The 23876-nt window shown below is 33.5% G+C and overlaps 1 protein-coding gene across 1 annotated transcript in view; it reads right to left on the reverse strand.

The window, feature by feature from the left end:
• LOC120347058 (bone morphogenetic protein 1-like) overlaps nucleotides 1-23876 on the reverse strand; it is a 33024-nt gene that overhangs the window by 3532 nt on the left and 5616 nt on the right. The window contains exons 2-19 of the mRNA XM_078117668.1: nucleotides 22492-22688; nucleotides 20530-20701; nucleotides 18453-18605; nucleotides 14174-14291; nucleotides 12763-12941; nucleotides 12236-12343; nucleotides 9112-9234; nucleotides 8480-8633; nucleotides 8046-8110; nucleotides 7575-7684; nucleotides 6924-7076; nucleotides 6682-6835; nucleotides 5189-5345; nucleotides 3464-3635; nucleotides 2072-2228; nucleotides 1616-1765; nucleotides 1334-1461; nucleotides 282-495 (exon numbers count right to left, since the gene is read on the reverse strand). Coding sequence (XP_077973794.1) covers nucleotides 282-495; nucleotides 1334-1461; nucleotides 1616-1765; nucleotides 2072-2228; nucleotides 3464-3635; nucleotides 5189-5345; nucleotides 6682-6835; nucleotides 6924-7076; nucleotides 7575-7684; nucleotides 8046-8110; nucleotides 8480-8633; nucleotides 9112-9234; nucleotides 12236-12343; nucleotides 12763-12941; nucleotides 14174-14291; nucleotides 18453-18605; nucleotides 20530-20701; nucleotides 22492-22688 — 2664 coding nt within the window. The remainder of the gene's footprint in view (nucleotides 1-281; nucleotides 496-1333; nucleotides 1462-1615; nucleotides 1766-2071; nucleotides 2229-3463; nucleotides 3636-5188; nucleotides 5346-6681; nucleotides 6836-6923; nucleotides 7077-7574; nucleotides 7685-8045; nucleotides 8111-8479; nucleotides 8634-9111; nucleotides 9235-12235; nucleotides 12344-12762; nucleotides 12942-14173; nucleotides 14292-18452; nucleotides 18606-20529; nucleotides 20702-22491; nucleotides 22689-23876) is intronic.

Here is a 23876-nt window from a genome sequence, read left to right on the forward strand (position 1 = left end):
TACAGACTACCGGTAATTTTAATATCGCTCTTATGACACTTGTTTGTATAGACCTTGAGTCCCCAAAGATCCGAATTCGAAACATTATTCATCTCCACGACAATTTACTACATTTTATTTTTGCTTCGAAATAAGCCATTCATAATTTATAAATTTGTTGTTCAAGCTAATGCTCACCATGCTAACCAGGAAAGAATAAAACTATAAGACTGGGGCAAGTATTTCTCCCTGTGTTATAACCAATCAATATTTAGGAAAATGTTTATGTAATTCAAATTTACCAGTTTGATGTGTTGCAGAAAATCCTCTTTTTTGTACAGAAGCATCAGAGAAAAATTTGATAAACATAATACTAGTAGTGGCGACAATAGTTCCGGGTTTTTTACTTCCGCAATATCGACCTAAGACTGTCTGATCGCTGTCAGAACCATCATATAGTTCTAAATGATCGTACGCGCATTCTGGCTGTGTTTCGAGTTCAAATTCATGGAATACCTAAAAAACAAGTTCACAGATGAGTATATCATGATAATGTTAGCAGTAACTATGGTTGATTCATATAGTATAATTTTACATAATTTTTTTTCAACAATTATAGGGTTTCGAAACAAATGGTAAAGGCTGAAATTTCGAAAAATATTTATTTGAAAATATTACAAAGCTAAAGGTTTCTTGAAGCTGGTATGCAATAATAGCTCTAAGCATATCATCATGGTATTTCAATAAAAAGCTACAGAAATTCAAAAATCAAAACTATATTTTTTCTTATTTTTCTAAAGCAAGCTTTTTGAAGATTCGCTTTTTTGGACTGAATAGTCATTTGCAATGATACTAAATTTTAAAGAATACAAATTGGACAATTTTGCAATATACAATATAACATGTACGAATTTGTCTCGTAATTTCATTTGAAAAGGCAAATTTTTTAAAAAAAAATCTCATTTCATCACAATACTTTCGTGTTTCGCCTAACTGTATTGCTGAAACCCTAACCCAACATTTCTCAACCGGGGAAAAATCCCCGGGGAAAAACCTCAAGGATATATCCCCCCCCCCTCCCTATGAAGAAATTTGGCTTTGTATTTGCTGTAGTGTTACTAATATTCCTTAATTCTTTATCATTTCTATAATATTTATGCACGCAATATAAAGACAGGCGTGCGACTAGGTAAGAATCCATTGAGAATTGGATTAATTAGGAACTTTTTATGCATAGTGAGGGAGGAATAATTAGTTCCAAAACAGGAGGAGGAACTTAACGACACGGGTTGGAAACCACTGAACTAACTCAAAACAAGTTGACAAGTTGACTGTTCTTAGTATTTATACTTACCACTTTGACTCTGTGCCCTGGTGTAGTTCTTATTAACCAAGTGCATTCCTTTCGACTTGGGTATTTATTTGGCCAGTTTGGACTTGTTATCTCTCCGACTGCAGTTTTAATATCATGTTTGCATCCGGCTTAAATAAATATATATAAATTAGGCGTTATTTTCACTGATTCTCTCAAATACTAGTTTTAAATGTCAAGCGAAAGATACCGACTCATAACTGAGTCAAGAAGATTGTCTATTGATCGCTTCCAATTTAAAAGTTCAACAAGCTCTTCACTTACCTTCTTTGCATCCTCGTTTGTTCGTGTGCAATACGTAACCGTTTCTACATGTACAACTGTAACTTCCGATCGTATTCACACATTCATGTTCGCATCCGCCATTGCTTATAGCACATTCATCTTTATCCGAAAAGAATTTTATTTTGAAACCTAAAAACCGAGGATATATTTATTATTAGAACTATTAGCAAAACTATTAGCAATATGGCGGAAAATATACCTTATATCGGTGTGTATCTTTTTAATGTCGAATGGGTGGTTCTTTGGGAAAATTTTGCAATTTTCCCTATTTTTTATAGTGATTTTTAGCTTTTATTGACATGAGTTTAAAAAATAATTTATATTGTTATGACAGCTTTCAAGATACTAAAAAATTTTAAAAATCGAAATATTGTTATAGAATCATAATTCGATTTTCCGATATCAAACACAACGCCTTCAAATACGACGACTTACCCCTTTTGGAAACAGTATCGTCTGATTTAAAAGCGAGGCTCATTTCATTTATTGTTGATCTGATGACAGGAGGAAGTTCAAGTCCACAAAACCTTCCGTGAAATTTAGCGTCGTCACTCAAACCACTACGGATTTCCACATAATCGTATTTACAAACCTGGATTTTTGACATAAAAATTAAGAATTGAAAAATCTGAGGAAAAATTGATAAAACGCAATGTGAAATGATATAAATTTATTTGTATATGCGCTGCTCAATTTGAAGAACTTATTAGGTGTGTATTCAGGATAAGTTAGAAGTAGAGATGGTCCCAACTTGAATTTGAAAAAATCTTCTTTAGCGGCATAATGATACACAACTATGTCAAATATAGATTCTAATAATTTCAGTGTTCTGACATATTTTTTCTGTAATTTAGTTCAATTAGGATGATCCTAAGCAAGTCTAATATGCGATAAAGCGTATTTCGTTGATGAATCAGTGTTTTAATTAAGGTTCTACATCAGTGAGTTTAAAATAAATTATTTCTATCCAAAAATGTTCGTCTTATTTTAGACATAACACCCAAAATAACAAAATAAATTCACATAATACCAAAAAATTCAAAACACCACTATTATATCCTAAAATTACGAATTAGTCATTTTGTAATCTCGTGAAATTCGGATTTAATTCCTAAATTGAGGAATAATAACAGATGATATTGCAGCGGGGAAACTAGCTTCTTCCAACGCATGAGTCAAAGAAGATGTTGGAATATAAGCCTCGCTTTGGGTGTAGTTCATGTTTGGGCGAGCTATTAGTTATAAGCAGACTCTAAATAGTACAGCCTCAATAATGATCCTTAAATTGAGCATTTGAAGCCGATGATTCAAAATATAAGCGACAGGGCGGAAAATGTCTGAAAGTATATTGAAGTCATTGTATCAGTATTTCTCCTGAGCGGATCCCAAATACAAATAGGCAAAAATATTAAAATTGATTCGCGCCCTATCCGCTTACTGTACTGGGCGACACTGAATGCCAGGATATACTGAAACTACATACCAGCATGGCGGTACATTATGCGAAGGCAAATGACGCTAGGAGAGGAAGCATTTCAAGCTAATAAGATAAAATTGCTATGAAATAGTGGAAAATATCGTAAAAAGTCATTCTACATCATTTAAGCTCTTTGAAAAAGCTACGACGCAAAATATGCTTATGTATAAAGTGCCAATGATAGCTCGCAAGTTGCGAGTGGCAGCCAACGAAATACGACAGCTGAAATCTTTTCTAGAAAGGACGAGTTCAGAATGTACAGATCTCATAATGTTTCAACCTCTGAATGTTGCGCTTGCAATCAAAAATATTCGGAAGCTGAATATCTGCGAAAAAAAAGAGAAACCAACCTCATTTCCTTCTAATTCAAACTTTTCAAATTGAATAGAAATCTTATGTTGAGGTGGAGCTACGATTTGCCAGACACATTTTTTGTTTGTTGGATATTCATTGGGCCAATTCGGTGAGGTGATATAACCATCCAAATTTGTAACGGACCCGCCACAAGCAGCTTCACAAGTTCTGAAATATGAGCATTTTCGAAAAATTATGATTATATTGATTGTAAATCAATTTATAAGCAAATTAAATCAGGATAAAACTTTTTTAAATAAAATTCGTATGTACTGAGCAAATATTAGTTACAATTATTAATTAAAATCAGAAAATAACTGAATAAGTGATCAACCAGACGTGCTCGGTGGCGATCCGTGAACAGTTCGTTATCGGTGCCTACAGTTTCCATGTTGAACGCAATTTCTGGCCCAAAGTGCCAAAGAGGCAGCCGACATTGTTATTAACGGCTAACTAATCAAATAATATCTTCGAGAATAATATTCCATAAAATATTCAATCACTTTTCCAAATATCAGATAAAATTTGATCTGAAAATCGCAATTCGTATACCATTTACTGATATTCTTTCACTGAGTTAATAGGCATGTTGGATCAATTCGGTTGAATTTTGGGGAACTTTGCATGTCTGACCCGGTCGGACCAGTGCTTGATTCAAACCCAACCTTCGCAAGAAGTACGAAGTATATATATTCTATACCCCGATCTATGTCTGAGCTATTAATAGTCTCACTAATAGGCTTATTTTGAGCAAAGTCGTGTAAAACATCATGAAAGTTCATTTTATTCATCCTTTGATGATATCCTTTGATGGCCTATGATAACAGAAATAAATCTTTGATGTTTGTTTATATGTATTTAAATTTGAAAAATATCCCAGAAACATAATTACCTGGTTCAACTTGTAACAACAACTCATAATTCATGAAAGTTTCAAAATAGGGGTAATTAGTGAAATTGACAGAAAACGAATGGATTCGAAGAAGAAAACCTAAGTTATTTGTCAGTTGTCAGAGAAAAGTGTGTAAATGTGTATTCATTTGTGAAGTTTGTTAACCGACACCACACAAATATACAGTAAATTGTTTAATTCAATTGCAAATTAAATTAAGTAATTTTATGTATGTTTGTTCAATATCTGTTTACAGTTTTTTGCTTCCTAGTATTAGTCAAAACGCCCCAAAATATTGTGCTTGTGGGTACAAAGTTTGTGGAATGAATCACACAATTTTCATTTTTTGTGCGGTCAATAACAACATACCAATTAAAAAATGCGAGCGATACTGAGAAAAAAATTACCGAAGTTTAAAATTGTAGACGATGAATTCGGAAACCTACTATGAGATGGTAATTTCCAGATTAGACTCTACTTTACAATCACTTGGACTTCGATTGAATTTTCGCTTCAACGCGCGGTTTAATTTACATCAAATCATTCGTCGAAGAAGGATTTCTTTTTTTATAGAATCCTGAAGCGCATCGTGGCTGCATCTTGATTCACTTAGGATCTTGGGCAAACGATGCATCCAGACCGGTATAACTAAACTAGCTTATAAGGGGGGAATGGATTATTATGCCTGCAATGTCCAAGTTATCAATCAAGTAATCCAACATATCAAGACTATTTGTCTACTTTAACAAATGTAATGCCAAGTTACGTTAGCACCTTGTTATATCATGCACCTCCAACATTTCTATCGTCAATATGTTAGTGTAACTACCTTCCATCCGCTGCAAGTTCGTACCCAGGATCACAAACACATTTGTAACTTCCCAATGTATTGACACATCCTTGTTGACAACCACTCTTCCGTTTGTCTTCACATTCGTCGATTTCTTTGAAAAAACTTGCTGCAAACCCAGCTTTGTTTACTGATCCTGTAAAGAATATATTAAATCAGAATGAATTGAGTTTTTATTTCATTCTCCTAAGATCAAAAGAGTAATTTTCAAATGAGTAATACAGAGTAAAAAATTGCCAGCGACGGACTTCAGGCCTAAGGAAATAATTTTTGAAATCAATTGTGACGACACATCATTGTTCTTTTAGGGTGCGATGCTTGTGAAAGCAATATTCTGAATTGCTGAATCTTGTTTGCATCACATCAGGGGAAAACACACAATAACTAATCTATACATTACTATGTCGTGGCCAAAGTTCAAATTCCACAGCAAGTGTTTGGGCTCGAGTTTAAATGTATTGTTGTGTAAACAGATTTAAATTTAAAATTTATATGAAACTATATATAGAGAAAGCTGTTATTGATGAAAGCCACGAACTTGGTCATAAACCCCAATTTTGACGAAGGCTAACAGATCTCTTGGGTCAGATGTCGTTATTATAATTCACCATTTGTCGTTTTAGAGTGTTGTGATATTATAATGTGTCTGAGTTTTATGAGGCATGCCTTCGTTATTTGTTCAAGCAATGACCCTTGCCTTCAAAAACAATTTTACTGAGCCGTCATGCGGACAAAAATTTAGTTTTGGACACGCGATAGCTCTTGACATACAGTGACACTTTGCAAACATAAGGGTTGATTACTGTACCACGAATTATCCTCGTTTTTGAAACAATCTGAATATTGGTCAATGAGATTTTAAAAAATATGTCACATTGTCCTAAATTCATTGTTGAATAATAGGATTTTTTGTGAAGTAAAACATTCATTCAAAATCATTGATCATGTCATTGCAACTTTTCCTGTAACCTAACTTAAGATGACATTTGATTCTTATACTATTTCTCACCTTTAAAGCTGAAATGGGCAAAGTGTGGCCCGCGGGCCAAATTCGGCCCGTTTGGTAAATCAATTTGGCCCGCCCGATACTGCCACAACCAAAGTCAAACCAAATTTTGATGCTTCATTTAAAAAACAGCTCAAAGAGATTGTTGAGATTGTGAATAAATTAAGTTTTAACACGAGGCTTATTGTTTTCCACTTTTGCTTTTGTAAAACTGTAAATATTTTCCATAAAATATAACTTTTCACGTGGTTCAAGAACCTTACCCAACCCTGCTCTGAAGTGACAATTTATTTTGAAATATAACAATCAATTAGGTAATAAAGGGAACTAGAAAGTGTTTGGAATCAGATGGAAATCATGATTTAATTTACGGCGTTAACATGCCACGACACCAAAAGATATAGGGATTTGAATTCAAAAATAAAGAAAAAAAAGTCAAAATAAGACTTCAAAAATTCCATCTTACCGTCAGACACAAATTTGATCCATAGTGTGTTAGAGGTAGACTTGACGTCTTCAGGTTTATCGTATCCGCAAAATCTACCAATCAAATCAGAGTCTGCTGTTGGACCATCTCGAACTTCAAGATAATCGTACGAGCATGTATCATGTCTTTCAACCTGTCACAGACAATATAATAAAAAAAAGTTATACCTCAACCTTCATATCTCTGTAGTAGGTTTACAACAGGGCAGGTCGGTTGCTTACCTCAAAGGCTTGAAATGACAATCCAACTCGAAAACCTTCATCGACAACTACTTTCCAAATGCATTCTTTACTAGGTCTGTAATCGTCCGGATAGTTTGGACTTTGAATTTGTCCAGATTCTTTCCGGATAGTACCACCGCACACAGCTTCATACTGTAAATAAGTTTATATAATGTTAATAGGGTGGAAATATGAAAACATTTTTCGTGCAACGATGTTTTAGACGAGCTATATTTTCAATAAAAGGATAAGAACATTGTTTTAAAAGCAACCTCTACTTTTATATTTGAAAACGTTGCTAATGAATTGTATCCGTATTTTATTTCTCTAAACAAAGGATAGATTAGATAGATAGTCGAAATAGATTTCGGAAATTTAGGTAATTGAGTATTTCTTTTCACGCAAAATGTTTTATTTTTGCACCGAATTATATTTATTAATATAACGTCTTTATAAAATTTGTTTTTTTATTACCTTGATAAAAGTTACCTTGATAGTTTTGAAATAACTTTTTGTAATCCTAAAATTATCATTGACAAAATATTCCTAATTTTGTACATGTACAGAGCATACATGTAATGCCTTCTTGAACAAAAATCTGTTCCATTTTAGTGAACATAACTTTTTATTATTCATGTATGTGTTGCCAACCTTCAATGTGAAACCTCTCCCTTGATAATACGTTGAAGTTCGAAATTGAAGCCACAACCTGCTGTCTGTTGAAGTTATTGTCGCGGGAAGAGAGCGACCGCAATATTGACCTAAAAATTAAATATGAATTGTGAGTTATTTACAAAATGTGTATTCGTTCAATTTCGTCTAACGAAAGTCAAAATTTCAAATTCTCAGAACCTAGAATACATTAAATACGCAAGATGCTATAAAGCGTCGGTACGCAGGGTAAGCCGTGTTCTGATTTTGAATTATTGTTAAAGCATATACTATGAAAATAATGAAAATTAAAGCACGTCTCAACAATCTCCCCGAAGAGCGATCCATACACACGACCAAGAGTATAAAACAATTTTTTCAAAAGCCATTATCTTAATTCAAGGTTTAAAAATGTATCGCCGTTCCGAATCGATAGTCTGTTGCGATCATATTTGTTTAAGTAAACATTACCTATTTTTGGAGACCTATACCAGTGCCCGTCTCGAATCTCCAAAAAGTCGTAATAACAACCTTCTCTGGAATATAAAAATGCATAATTCATTTATCTATCGATTAAATCAAGAAAAAATAACTTCATATGATAAAAGTTTCGTCATAATAATGATGAGAATAAGAATTATGATCATAATAATAATTTTTTAATTTTCAATTTTCGAAACGCCGTAAATTTTTTATTTAATTAAATTTATCGTAATTATATGTCCATATATTACGATTATATAATCTCCAAATGAATGAAAATGAGATGCACTAGCATCTTGACCAAAAAGATGTTCTAGGATATTTCTAATTTCAAATGATTGGAACAGTTGGTAGTCTGTAAAAATAGTTTGGAGAGATTTAAAAATTGAACGTATCAAAAAAGATGCATTCCATTTACTTACGATTCATAAATGTCCAATGACGTAATATCAAGAACAATTTTTTCTCCGGGAGTTACGCTGATTCTCCAAATACAATGAGATTCTGCAGGATAATATTGAGGGTAATTGGGCGAAGTGATGTTACCGGAGGTATCTTGCAAAGTGTAACCGCATGCTGTAAATAAAATAGTTAATGTAAATCGGGTGGTAATACCACAATCTGTAATCTACACTAATTTGATTTAAATATAAAATTTTCATGCTCCGCGTAGCCTTTTCCCCCAAGTAAAATCTTTTATTTGTTGGTCTACTGTCCCCTATATTGCCGCGGCAGGATTACAGCTAATCACATGTACTGTGGTTGTTTCGAATAGTCCTATAGCCTTGCTATATAGATCAACGTTTTTTATCATCATTATGCTATAATACTTATTTACGCACACGATATAAACTAAAAAGCGAGAGAGCGAATTTTGTATAACAATAGTTATAGGTATCCATTAAAAATTAATTAAATAAACTATTTTTCATTCATACTAAGAGAGGAATGTAGAGTTCCCAAATGGGCCAAGGGAGGAAATTTATGAAAAGAGTTGATACCCACTGCAGGCAAACTGCCATATGAAAACAGGATTTTATGCTCATTTACTCACTATTACACTGATAAAGCTTCTTCGCTTGTGCAACATCGCCGTCACTGAGTCGGGTTCTCTGTCCAATTGTCGGTCTTGCGCCATTCGCATCGACTCTGGGTTTTATAGTATCCAGAAACATTCCTGGATAAATTATATGAAGATATGAAAAATTATCCAAATAACGGAAACAAAAAGGAATCGATGCTGGAGGAATTTGGAGGAATATTTATATTTTTATTTTATTTGGGGTATAAATAATTCTCACAATACAGTAGAAATATGTAAAATTTCCATTTGCTTGTTAAATTTTATTAGTTTCAAATTTAGAAAATTGATATAAAATAATAGATAACAAATCAAATTGGTGTATATATTTTTACCTAAATGACCATTACACAAGCCAACCAAATAAACGATTGGCAAAATCGATTTTCAAATGAAATTCCTGAAGTGTTTGACTTTGGATATATTTGAAAACTTCAATTGCAGACGAAGGTTACTTAGTTATTTGCACAGCAGGTAGAAAGGTGATGAAGTTAACATTTTTCTGTTTTTCTACGAGTTAGCACCGCAGTGATCTGTATCCCGATCAGCATTTTAATCCAATTAGACTGAGTAATCCATTTGAAAGAGGTCGATATGATCATTTGTCTGCCAGAGTTTTGGAATGATTTATATATCAGAAATATGGGACATGCATGGGCTTTGTTGATGTGGAAGCAATGTAAGTATTTTTCAAGTTTGGCATGGAGGTGGAAGATGAGATTTCCACCACAGAGTATGAGAGGTGGATTACCCTTATCGAGGTAACAGGAAAGAGGTTTCGAACCAGATGCTGACAGATGTACATAGGATTTGCAGTTGCCCCATTTCGACGTCCTGAGATGTTTATAGAGATTACCTTGTCCCATAAATGGTAGGTTAAAAAGGCCAAATATCTAATCAAATTTGGTCGGACCGCCCCCACAAAAAGTTAAACAAAGCGCCAAGCTGTACGGGATTAAAACAAAAGTTTCTGCTATTTGAAGGTTGAAAAACAAAAGCAAATAGTTTCAGGAATCACGTCGTTAATTAGTTCGTGAGTACAAAAATAGTTCACTCTCATCTAAGTTTAAATCATGATGACGATTTTACGAGTACAAAAGGAGGAAATTGGGTTTACCACGTCAGTACTAATTTTATAAAGTAGTCATGTTCACAAAAATACTATTCAGAAGTAAGTAAATCAAAATTCCTCGTTTTGTAGCGGCATTTGTTGTTCGCGAAAGCTCCCCGACATGAATCACGAAGTTTAATAAGTTTCGTAAATATGGCTAGGCTATATGGGCATTGAGTTTTCAAATGCTTATCAAATTTAATAAACTCTCATTTGTCTATTTTTACATTCATCTTTATATTTTTACACCATTATTATATGATGGCAATTCGGGGGCAATTTTTTTATACAGTATATAATATACAGTAAGTCTGCGATGTTACGTTCACGTGGTGGTCCTTGGATTTAAATCTCCAAAAACATAATAAAAACTTCCAATGAACTTGCATGACAGAAATACCTCAATCTATATAATGAATTACTTTGTTTTCGTGTTTGTTCTGCTCTAAAATCACTCATTTCTTATTTTTAATGGGTTTCGGATTTTTATCTCATACTTTGTCAAAATATTGACTCCAATCACCATAACATTGGATAATGGATTTCTTGGATAAGTTTTAGTTTATAAATCTCCCATCTTCTCGTCTGTCTTTAAATGCATAAAAGACTTTGTGGAAATATGACAAATGAGAAAATAGCTCTATTCAGTTGACACATTAGGCCTTGGGGAATTGCGTCGATAACATTATGAGCAAAATGGACAATGAACATGCTACACATTTTTCACAAGTCATCAGACTCGATATGAAAATTTCGTATACGATCATAAGAGATATTTTAGATGTGATAAAGTAAAACAAAATATGAAAAGCCAGGCAGAACTGGTCAAAATTATAATGAAATTAAATACTTTTGGTGGAATTGATCCGAATATTTATATAGTTCCATTATTGTTAAGTTTTAACTAAATAGACATATAATTAACTAAACTTAGCTCATAATAAAGTTTATATTAGAGCTCGCCCAAGATAGCATTTAGTACATTTGAAGTACAACGATAAATAGAAAGTTAACCCGATACTTGAGTGTAAACTTAACAAAAAACGATTGATTTGAACGATTAACGTTATAAATACAATTTGTTCACGAACATTTGGTTTATTTGAATAATCTGCTGACGATAAAAACTCAGGATATCTTCGACTTACACGACAGCCGACGTCCTGTCTTAATTTGAAAAACTCGTAAATTTTACGATAAAGTGAAAAATGGGGTTGGATGATGACGATATGTAAATGGCGGGATAAATGGGATCATTTTATCGATCGTGAGTAAAAGTGGGGCTTTGTATGTATCGCCAAGCGGAAAATAGGCTTCATTGTTCATATGACTAATTTATTGTTGTTAAATTTCTACGATGTGACCTTTTTATCTCGCGAAAACCAAGCACCGTTCGTGGGAATTAAAAAAAACATAGGTCAACTCTTTGCTTACTGAGGTAACAGCTAGCTCAGAAAGTAATTTAGGTCACAGGGTTGCGGGTGAAAAATACGTACCCATATAATTTCGTACATATCAGGCGATTGTCGATACGTTGTTTATGGACCCCAGAGTTGTGAAGCCAAATTAAGGATAGAATATGCATTGAACAATTATTTTGAGCGATCACTTATGAAAATAGCCAGTTACACAAAGTCCACTATGATTGGCATTATCAAATTTATTCGATTGTTTCATTTATTGCGGCTATTTCATTTCTTCGAATAGTTCATATTTGATCTTCGTTTCGACGGGGGCTCCAAAAAATGAACCGTTAACATTTTAGCCTTAGCGATTTTGGTATGACGCAACAGCCCTTGGCAGTAAGCCCATATCAAAAGCCTACGTATATCATGCAATATACATCAGCATTGGTTATATAATATCCGAATAAAATCGATTTCAACACCGCGTCTCGAATATCAAAATTTTACACTAAAATTTACACTAACGCCTCTTTAAATCTGAGATTAAGTCTATAAGCATGATATATTCATATCAAATTACCTTTGCTAAATGTGTTTCTGGCATAATGCATAATACTGTAGTAGTCGTACGTCTCGCCAAGTGAATTGATTTCACTCGAATCCATTTTTTCAAAGTTATATTCCTGACCTGAAAAGTGTAAAAAATGAGAAATAAAAATTTATGAATGCGATTTTAAAATATTATACAATTCACTGCTATCAGAAAAAACAGATAAAAAACACAATCTCATAGCTATTGTATATATTCTTACTTTAATATGTCTAGCATAAGAGTGCATTAGATAAAATTCTCAACACTACAATTAGGTTCAGAAAAACACTGCCTCCTAGTTGGTAGGAACATAAATGAAACAAGCTATGCTTAGCAATTACAATACACCCAAAAACAAATAGCCATCTGTGCAGCTTTGCTCAAAGCATAGATGTTGTTTTTTTGTGGATTCAGTTTATCTGGGACAGGATAGAATAGTGAACACAAGACCAACAGTCACATTCTCTGAAAACTTTAATTTGTACTGGGTGAAAACACATTCCCGACTTTCTTACCAGGTTGTATATTCTTGTAAATTATTTCAATATGTCGGTCCCGATCGGGTCGGGTGTGTTCATGCCAAAATCCAATCACGTGACCAAGCTCGTGAACAACAATTCCAAATTTGTCACAGTTCTTTCCAATCGAGATTGCTTGGGGTCCGCCACCTCTTCGTCCAACATATGAACAACACCTAAATATGATAAACAGCGCATATATAATTACCGGGTTATTTTGGCTGAATAGATAAGATGACAAAATATATTTCGAGCGATCACGGGGCTGTTGCACCTTAACGCTAAGCAACCTGGCTAGCACAATATGTTGAAATGGTATACCGAAGTGTTTCTAATTTTATCGGCTTCAGTTTAGAGTTTTGGTTTTAGCTACACATTACGCTATACATTTTAACGATTACTGTCTCTTTTATGCGAAGGTATACTCATACTCATCTTTTTTCGAGTCTATATTATGATATTTAAGCTACGGGTCTAATTGCATCGACTGCATCAATTGTACCGCCGACAAATTTTAGCTAATCCCTTTGACATAACAAGTTACGCAAGTTGTGGAATTTACACTATTACATTTTTTGAATGTTTCGTTTCCAAACCTCGACCTCAAATTACGTGTTACCGGGTTGAGTGCGCTCAAGGTCAAGTGGGTTTGTTTTAACGTCAAACAGACGACGTCCGAAACGTGCCAAAGTGCGAACAGAGACCCGTTAAACCCGGGATCAGGTTTCACTCTGGTACATACCACTTTGGGGTAAAATATACATGTAAACACGAGATTTGGACCTGATTTGGGGGTGCTGTGGATACAAAAAAAATGTTTTGTTGATAGCCGAAACGTAGCAGACACGCGAACGATTGAGACCATGTTGTTTTAGACCAGGATTGATATTTTGATAGGCAACTAAGTCTTTAAAAATAAGTACTGGTTAGTATCGCGTTAAAAAAAACTTAGGGTTGATTTGCAGTATATTGTCAAAACGATATCTGGAAAGCAATACGAACGAGTTATAAGTGGAGTTACTTTTATAATCTTTGAAATTAACTAAATTCTCGGAATAAAAATTCGGCATAAAAATACGCTTTTATATTAAATAAGCCGGGAACTTTTTATTTCAGGATATCACCAATTATGAAAATAGCAGAAAATACGATTATATGGTATTAGGGACCATTATTTCTTAGTAATTATTCATATGCTAATGGTGTACGAAATGTTTTTTAATGATCATATATTTGTTTGGCCAGTAAACTTATATTCTGAAATTTTTAATCGATTACAAATGTTTGATTTTGCCAACTCAGAATTCGACGAAAATTAAGTCAAAAATAGATTATTGAAGTCGTTTTAATTATTTTATTTTGTTTATTTTAGGGGGAAGTTTTAAAGTTCATGTCTATACAGACTTACCCACAAGGCCTGTAGGTAAACTTAATGAAGGCTTCTTCGTCAGTTCTTTCAATGAAGGTAATGCAGGTTTGTGCTTCCCAATGTCTCATCGCCTGCTTGAACATTGCACGTTGAGAACCTGTAAATTATGGATTTTTATAATGATTTGAATCACAATTATATGAAACTTACGATGTTGAAATACGTCATAATGGTGCTTCATACACCACATAGCGGTCCAAATCTTGATGGAAATACAGACACACGTCAAATGCGGAAAATAGAGAAATACTAGCAAAATTTTTAAGAGTGGCACTCGAAAACTGGAGAGAATAGGTTTGCTAATAAAAATCGGATAAACAATCCAATATTATATGGGTGGATTCATGTCTACCAAATAGCTACTCAAATGAGAACGGGGCTATTGTATGGTCGAGATGGGGTCGAATTATACATAAATTAATTTTCTAAAGTGACAAAAATACGGTAGAAATACCAGACAAACTCGTCTTTGACCTTTGATTGTGAATGAATGAAAGGTTGTTTCCGATATATTTAAGTCTGGTTATTGAGTAAAAATAGTCATACATCTGGTATCAAATTTCATAATTTTCAACTTCAAAAGAATGATACGCTCATAATTCACAGCTTTGAGATAGATGAAAAATTATGATAATGTTGCTATTATGATATGCTGTCTATGTTATATTTTATAAGCAGATGTTTACAGGATGCTTAGTACCACTATAGATGATATTCGTGAATTTGGCTTCAACCACAAAACACTGGTGAATCGGGCCTTATATTAACTCCTTGGCAAGATTTGATTTAATTTCGGACTTTAAATTTGCTCATAAGCAATAGTTTGTAATATCACGTAATAATACGCGTGTTTTGCCTACAAATTTTAAATTATAAAGGAGAAAACGGAAAATTCATTTTATTTAATCCATACAAATTTCCCTATCATTGAACATACTATTAGCGTCTTTAAATTGTACATGCTGTAACACCATCTTTAATATTGGCTGGCGGTTTGGGCAAACCTATTTCGTAATAAGTATTCACACCAAAACTTACTCGACGGAATATTTCATTTCATAAATTTTTGATGAGCCGCACGCGTTAAATATATGATAACAGTGCATAGACATCTCGTTCAGGCGGTTTTCTATAACTTCGATGATACGAGAAAGACTGATAAATTTAATAATGGGAGTATTGCAGTAAAAGCCAAAACGAAATAAAAACACTTTCAAATAAGCAATAAATGCATTGTTATGAATGTGGATTTTTTGGTCGGGTGAAGATACCGATCCAGTGCGAGTTCAAATTCCAAAGTGCGAGGCAAATTCGGGCTTCCAACTCAAAAAATGAATTGAAAATAATAGGTCCTCAAAAACAAAAAACAAGCGATGACTTCTGATAATTTATACGTTCACGTTAGCGTTTCCAACGCGTTGTTTTGTACGTTTGTGGGCTGACTTCTTTTTCAGATTTATACAGATTGGGATAGTTTCTGAAAGGCCGCCTGCGTCAGAATTCCCTTTCGTTCACAAAAGAAGAAATCAATAGGTGTATTTAGATCAGACCACCAACTATCACCAAGCAAACGAATGGATTCAAAGTCTCTATTACAAAGTTGTTGTGGTCAATAAGCATAAGTGTTCCAGTCAAACCCCGCAATTTGCATCGCTAAATATAACCTTATAATCATTCACTTATAATTTTTTTTGGCATTGTTATCTTCAGAAATTTTTGTTATTACAATGTCATAAATATACTGTGTTTTTGGAGATATTTAGCCTGATATGGCCTATACTGTTTGAAATAATAAGAGTTGAACGTACGTTAATTTTCACAGTGTTTTCCGACATAAATAATGCAATACATTTTCAAAAACTTTTGGGTCGCAAAGCTGTGTAGTAAAATGTGCAATTTTTTGAGATAAATCACCAGAAAACCGCAAAAATACTTGTGATTCAATCTTTAGGAAATTACTGCAAAATTACGGACCCAATTTGTAATGCTTGAGGGTTTGCGACGATTTAACTTGGTAATACTTTCGGATTGGCACAAAGTAACTCGTTGTTTGGGAAAATCCGTCTGATTTAGAGATTTTGAGCCGTTTTTGTTGCGAATATTTATGGTTAATACAGCTTGATATATACATAGGACAAAACAAATGCTCGAGTGGATTATTATTATCGTTGTTGTTAAACCAGAAGAATTCCCACCACTCTTGACCCGTGTCTGATCTTGTGATACGACTTGGCCGCATGAAAAGATATTTTCAAATGAAATTAATAATTTATGTGATGTGTGAAATTGATAGTTTTATCAATATAAGTTTACAACATTACTAACATTAATCATTGATAACTATATTGTCCACAGAAGCGTTTGAGATGTTTTTTCACACAATTTTGTTATATAAAAAGTATTTACAATTAATCGAATAATTTTTAAACTGTTCAGAGAATGTTAGATTGCTTGCCTTTTTGTTTACAATTTTTTGTCCATCGAATAATATTCACATTGAAGTTTACATTCCAAACAGATTAACTATTTATACTCCACACAGACTACGATGCATTTTTGCTGGTCTGAACTTTAGTTCAATAAGTGAAAGAGAAAAGAGTTTATTTGTGAGAATTCCCAAATGTCAATGTATGGGTTTATTTTTCTGGCAAATAAATGTAGAGACATAGAAAATGGAATCAAATAAATTTTCATTCGTTCTGTATCATTTAAATAACCACGTTATAGCGGAATTGTCTCAAGATTTTGGAGCAGCGTTCTTGCAAAAACGTAGATCGGACTTTCCGAATGGATACATTAAAAGCGAAACAAAACATATACATTGTCTGAATATATCAATCGTATAACCTCGCGTAACCCGTGTAAAAGAGTAAATAAACATTATTGACAAAGAAAGGTCATACAGTAATTATCGCCATCTCTCATAATTTTATACCTTTATTTTCGAAGGATCAGGTTCCGTGAACAACGTGCGTTAATGGCTTCTTAAAATTAATATTTCATAAAACAAAAACCGATATACACGAGCTGGATATTAGTAAACCATGCATATAGGTGTGTATGTATATATTATTCAAAGTCGTTTGGGAATTCCGGTTCGGTTCACATTTAAATTTGCGACTTGTCAATAAATTGCTGAATGATGTCGCCTTCCGACAGTTTTAAATTAAAACGACAAAAACGACGTTGATCGCATTAGGGGTTGTTTATCTGTAACTCTAATAAACCAGCAATTGTGACAAGCGATGGAATATACCACAAAGAGGAAAAATTGTATTTTAACTTCAGTTATACGTAATTACACATGAGTTCACACTGAAAACTTGATAATATATCTGTGCATATGTTATTTTAAAGAAGTCACCTAACTTTATTAAAATCAAACCATTCTCAACTATAATATGCTTTAATGCATTAAGTATTGTTCATAACCATATACGAAGTTTTGGTTTTGTTAGGAATTTGAGCAATGTAATTATGTACAGCAAAGCGATAACAGTTGTTTCGCGCATTTGGCCCCCTGTGCGCGAAAAACAATTATTTGTGGTTTTTGTTTCATGAAATCACGCTTGCACCATACCAATTAAAGCAAAGTAAGATGCTTAAAAGAATATCACAAACTAGACAATTCAACAAATTTTGTTTTTTACTTTTTATCATTGAGATTTCTCGGAAAACGTTTCAATAGTCTTGCGGATATGTACTTTTATATTTTTTGAGTAAAAATTTCATGGCAAGTAATGACCAGTAATATCATGATGAAATTTGGTTGAATGAAATTTTCATAATAAAAATTATGAATTCTTATACAGTAAATATTTTATTTTTGCAAAATAATTTTATTCGACGCCAGATAAGACAGAATTAATTTACGTCAAGCTTGAGTCATTAAAAAGCCGTACCTGTATAAATTGCACAGTTTATTGTAAATACTAAAAGCGATTGAATTTTTATAAATCCGGGAGCAAATATGATTTTATTCTTTCCATGATGGCTTTATAAATAATGCAAAATATTTTCGGTAATGCTCATCGCGCTAATTTACACATTTCCAATCCATTTTGATTTTGGTCTCCCAGATCGTAGGTACGAGCTGTGCTAACATTTACAAGGCGTGGTATACAGATAAAGGTTTTCGTTTATTTGTTTGACATTCCTCAATGAAACAACAGAACAACGTTGATCATATATACACAGTTAATAAACGTAAGACTGGTATTTTTTATCACCATATAGGTTCGAATAATAAATTACATACCCGTAAAATTGGCGCTGATGACGTATGGTATAACTCCCGCAGGCCAGATCCGTTCCGGACGTGCTGTAGCTGCTCTTCTCATTCGTTTATGAACTGCTTCTGTCCTCTGGATGCGACTACGATACCGTCCTCGTCTCTTGCGCCCTCTGCGACCTGTAAATTAAACATATTCAATAGAATTGCTACTAAAATTGACTATGTTAGTGAGAAGTAATATGCTACCAGAATCTGAAAAAAGTATCATTCAAAATTCACTGTTTACGATGAATGCTAGGTACTCTCGTGGTATGTGTACCAGATTCGGGTTAGAGGCCATAATTTTATTCCGATTTTCCTTATTTTAGTTCTATCACGAGTTCGGGGACTGTCTGCGATAGCCAAGTGAATACATCCTCTGTCCATAGGCTTCCGTCCCTTTACACGACTTGATGTAAAGTAGGCGAAATTAGTTACCTCCATATTGGTACACATAATTCTGTGGCGCCGAATGCTGTTAATTTTAGACTGTGTTACCAGAACTTTTTGGCGCCGCAAACATTGTGAAGAATGTAATCAACAGAAAACAAACTATACTATAGTTTCTCTTTACCCGAGTGAACATTGCTTGCAATATACAAATATATGTACAACGACTTTAATGAATAAATGAATTTCATTGTTGTAACATTTACATACTTGCAACCATGGTTCACAGGCATGAAATGTATGGATAATATATAATTCTAAAATATATATTCGCTTCGTATAAATACGATGGTAAATTTACTGAACATTTTTCCTAATATATATAGTTTGTTGACAAATAATTTACGAACAAATACGGGACGGATTGAAACTCGATCATGCGAGGGCTAATATAAATTATGGATTTTAACCAATTTGAATAAATGAACAACGCTAGTCGTATGATTATTTCAAACTGACGAAATATTATCAAACACTCGAAGTATGTGTAACTTAATTATTCACACAAAATCACAACATATATTACAAAGTAGGCTATAGATCTAGTATGATAAATTGAAAAATCCATTAAATACTCGAAAGTAAGTGTCAGAATTGAGGTGAACTATGCCGGAAACATTAAAAGATTATACATTAACACCTGTACTTTTTCGTGGCACTTGAAATTTAAAACATTTCCAATCTGGAAAGAACTATCATAATTTTATGAATGTGAGTCGGGGTCATTGACCGTAGATCTTATCCATTTGAATCTTATGAGGATTAATATGATTAAACAAACCTTCAAAATACAATCGCGTCTCCGGAAAAATAACAACAATTCTATAGAATAGATGTACAATAGGACCGTCAAAATTGACTAAATTACAAATTTGCTACTTGCGGTTGCTTTGAATCGTTTTAATAACGGTGCGATTAACTGATATTTTTATTTGAGGAAGAAATGCAAAAATGTTTGGTGGGTGGATGAAAGAGCGAACTGACATATATGTTAAATTGAAAGGTTGCCTTGAACGAGTCAAATTTGCAGAGAGTTAGAATAAATTGGTTTAAATTTCCATTAGTACAATATACTTATTTTCCATTAGTTGAATATAAATAAGTACTATGATTAAAATATTTTGATTTTACATACGTATGTAAATGATTGACAGATATGTTGATAGAAACACGTAAACATGGGAAAAAACTAGACGATACAAGTTTACGTTACATCATGGGTATGTGCTCAAAGCACAGTTTTCTACTCTACAAAAACATTTCTAATAAGTTTGAGGTCGACTGAAGGTCTTGTTGACGCGTGTTTCCATTGGCATTGACATGCTTGAACAAAAATGAATGATCTTGTGTGTACCAAATCAAAATACCACTTTCGTTAGCGTAAATTAAATTGTTGTAGCAAATGGGATGCTTGAAATAGTGGACATAAAAGCCTATGACGTAGCCATATTTACAGAGGTGAATTACAATATACGGTATGGCAATACTTTAGACCATTAAGCAGGTGGTTTATTAGAATTGAAGATAATTAGCAACCCAATTGCAATTAAACATTTTGAATCCTAATTTCTAATCCATAGCATCCTGCTTTAATGAAACTTATCTAACTAACCGTTTTTTCGTCTCTTTCCCGAATCCAATTTAACTCCTTCGGTTTTCTTGCTGTGTTTCCTTCTTCTCACAATCTCTCTCAAAGTGGGGATTCGAGAGAGCTCGGACTCTGTCTTATTTCTCAAGGCCTGTTCATCCAAATCCACTGCGCTTGGATCGTTCTGCCTAAGTCCCTGTAAAAACAATGGATTACTGCGTTGAAAATTAATTGTGTTATTGGGACAAATGTGGACAATGATGCATGGGTGGATACTGAACTGAGACACCACCGTGATGTCATTGCAGGTCCGATTTCCCAGACCCACATAACTGAAGTGAAGCTTTGCCATAGCATTACAGTCTTTGTAATATACATATTCTGCGGGGCCAAATTTTGATAAATTACAATGTTTTCCAAGTGTTATGTTTGTGGTAATTAAAGTTTTGAAACAAATTCTCGTCATTCTGAAAAGAGGTCAAAGATCTTCAAATTTGTGTCGTAGATTCGTAGGAGTGGAATACAGTTAAAATTCATATAATTGAAAAGAATATTTTGCGTTAAAATATAAATGACATGTCTATTGCTAAACCCTTTATTGCAATTGAAAAGTGGGGTTGATTGAAATTGAAAACTCCAACAAACAAACAAACTCTTAAGAAAAATACATCAGATACCAGTTGGCAAGGGCTACTACAAGTTTACGCGTTAAAACAGACAGACATCATTGTCTTTGGAAGTTCATGAAATAAGCATACGAAAGGCAAATAAGTATGTTCAAATGTCACTAAATTAATTGTTGAAAGAACTAACCCATATTCTAGGGTGAAAATCAATTTCGTTGTTTAGTACTATCTTTTTCTGGAGGGAAAAATGGGTATACGATGCCTAAAAGAGAGGTAAAAATGCATACAAACTAATTTCAAATTTTCCGTGTTTTTCGATAAGTCGTAGGAATTCAATTTTTAAATGCTCCATTGAATTCTCAGAAATGTCTAATACACACGCTCGTCTATCACCAGCCACAAAGCACGTAATACATCTTTCGACAAAGTATATTTTTCGCACGCTACCAAGTGTATTTGATTGTCTTTTCCCCTGTCACATGATGTATCGGTAATTCCCTTTACATCATGAGACATTTTTGAGTTATGAAAGATACCCACAGAATGATTTACTATGACGTCACTATATTATCAAATATCGCATGAATAATGGTTCTGTCGACACCACAGATGTCTTTTGGGAATAAATGAATTTCTGTGAGGGAAAGTTAGTCACAATAAATAGACATTTCACCGCAAATGCGTATTAGGCCAAGGGCTTGAGATTATAACGTTTATCAGGTATAAGTCAATTTACCAGAGCGCAGGACATTTAAAAATGAATGAATATTGAATTTCTTTTGAGCTATATTCGTTCCACGAAAAGGATGTTTTGAGTTTTGGGTAAAGAATTGGAATTCAGCTTTTAGACTTCCAACATTGAAATAGCCATACATATATATATATAAATGGGATGGAGTTATCTTACTACACGAAAATGATAAAATGATTTGTTTGTCATTTCAAACCATTCAACTGTCCCATGTGACCTGTTTGATTGATCCCGCTTCCAAACCGAATGTCTATTGCATACGCTATTAATAAAATAAGTTTAAAATCTAAAATATTCTGATAAAACTAACATCATTTTTTATATACCAACTGTGAACAGTTCTATAGATAAGGTGAGATGAAAGTTTTAGCGAAGTTTTCATTTCTTGATTTGAAAACCTAGTTGGAATCGTATTGGCCAGTGTTGGACTTCTGGACCAATATTGTATTGCGAATGAACTCGTGAAATTTGTGAATTTGTCAATTTGCATATTATATTTTGTAAATCTGTTTATTATGGCGCAGTTAATATATAATGATATATATATGTAAGTCGAAAATGGACTATTTACTTCGTTAAGAACATAAAAAACATTGAAATGAGTAGAACCTTTGACGCCTCCCTCACGGAGTGTTTCTTAGACTTTTGAGAATTTATTGATTTCTTATCGTCGCCATCGTCTTCAGTGGTGTCTCTCGCTTCTATTGAATCGTCATTTCCCACGTGATCCATAAATTCTTGCACTGTTTCACCAAAAATATCTTCAACGTCTACTTCGTCCAAAGCAATGTCACCAAGAAATAAAGCTGAAAAACAATAATTTTAAAATATGACACACAAATTTAACGTACAAATATTTTCCCTCACTCGCTTATGTCCCTTAGAATTTATACCCCATGATGCAGATGAACAGCGAACGCGATTGGCTGAGACCAAAAATAAAAGTCGTGTGATCTACTGTCGTTTTATATTCGTCAAAATTTGCGAGAATATATTTGAAACAAAAAATACTAGCTAATCCGATGTAGCTAAAAATTTAAAAAAATATCTGCGAAACAAATTCTAATGCAAAACGACGTTTTAAGCTCACTATACTTAGTCAATGAAGCTTTTATTCCTAACCATCAACTAACTATATCTATAATAGTCTTGAAGGTGTAGCTAGATGAAACCCTGGGTGCGGCGCGAAGGGCTGACATAAGAGGATTAACCAGTTTTGAACCCGAGTGCTCTAACCTTCGATTGTAGCAAACACGTCAATCATGGGGTATGATAGCATAACATGCCATTATTTGGAAATCAGCCGTCCATATATATGTATGAAGTATTGATGATAAAATATCATAAGGTAAAAAGAAGTTGTTTATTAAAGAAGTCATCCTGATCTATCCCACTTTAGAATATTTTTTACCACAGCGTCGACAAATGGTCGCGAATAATAGATAACTAGTAAAAATAACTACCGATACCAAGCAACAATAAATATTATTTTTAAAAAGTATCGTTTTATACAATATCCTTATTATGCACAACCAAACGCAGAAGATGATGCAGGACACATACAACCGGGTAATACGATGATAAGACTTTCGTTGGATATCTCGAACAGTCGTAATAGGACCCATTTGTTTGGGCAACAGCACACCATTAAATGTCTAACTAAAAGCACTTTAACGCAACATTTTTAATTTGAGGATCTGAAGTAAAATCGACTTTGGAATTAACTTAATTATGCCAATCAAAAGAGTCAACAACCATCCTCGTTGCGTTGTGTCCCAATCAAAACATCTAGTTCGATAAAGCAGGGATGTGGTCTTAAGTTTACAAATCTGAATCCTAAATTTACTAATCGGAACATTGCTAATGGTTAAGTACACCGAGGAGATAGAGATTAATTGCATTCTGTAGCCTTTTTGACTTTAATTTTTACAAATTAGTTTAGAAACCAAATTTGCCGATTTGCAACAAAAAAGAAAATTAGTAATTTGCATAAT

The sequence above is a fragment of the Styela clava genome, chromosome 11 (assembly GCF_964204865.1).
Source record: "Styela clava chromosome 11, kaStyClav1.hap1.2, whole genome shotgun sequence".
Classification (NCBI taxonomy): domain Eukaryota; kingdom Metazoa; phylum Chordata; class Ascidiacea; order Stolidobranchia; family Styelidae; genus Styela; species Styela clava.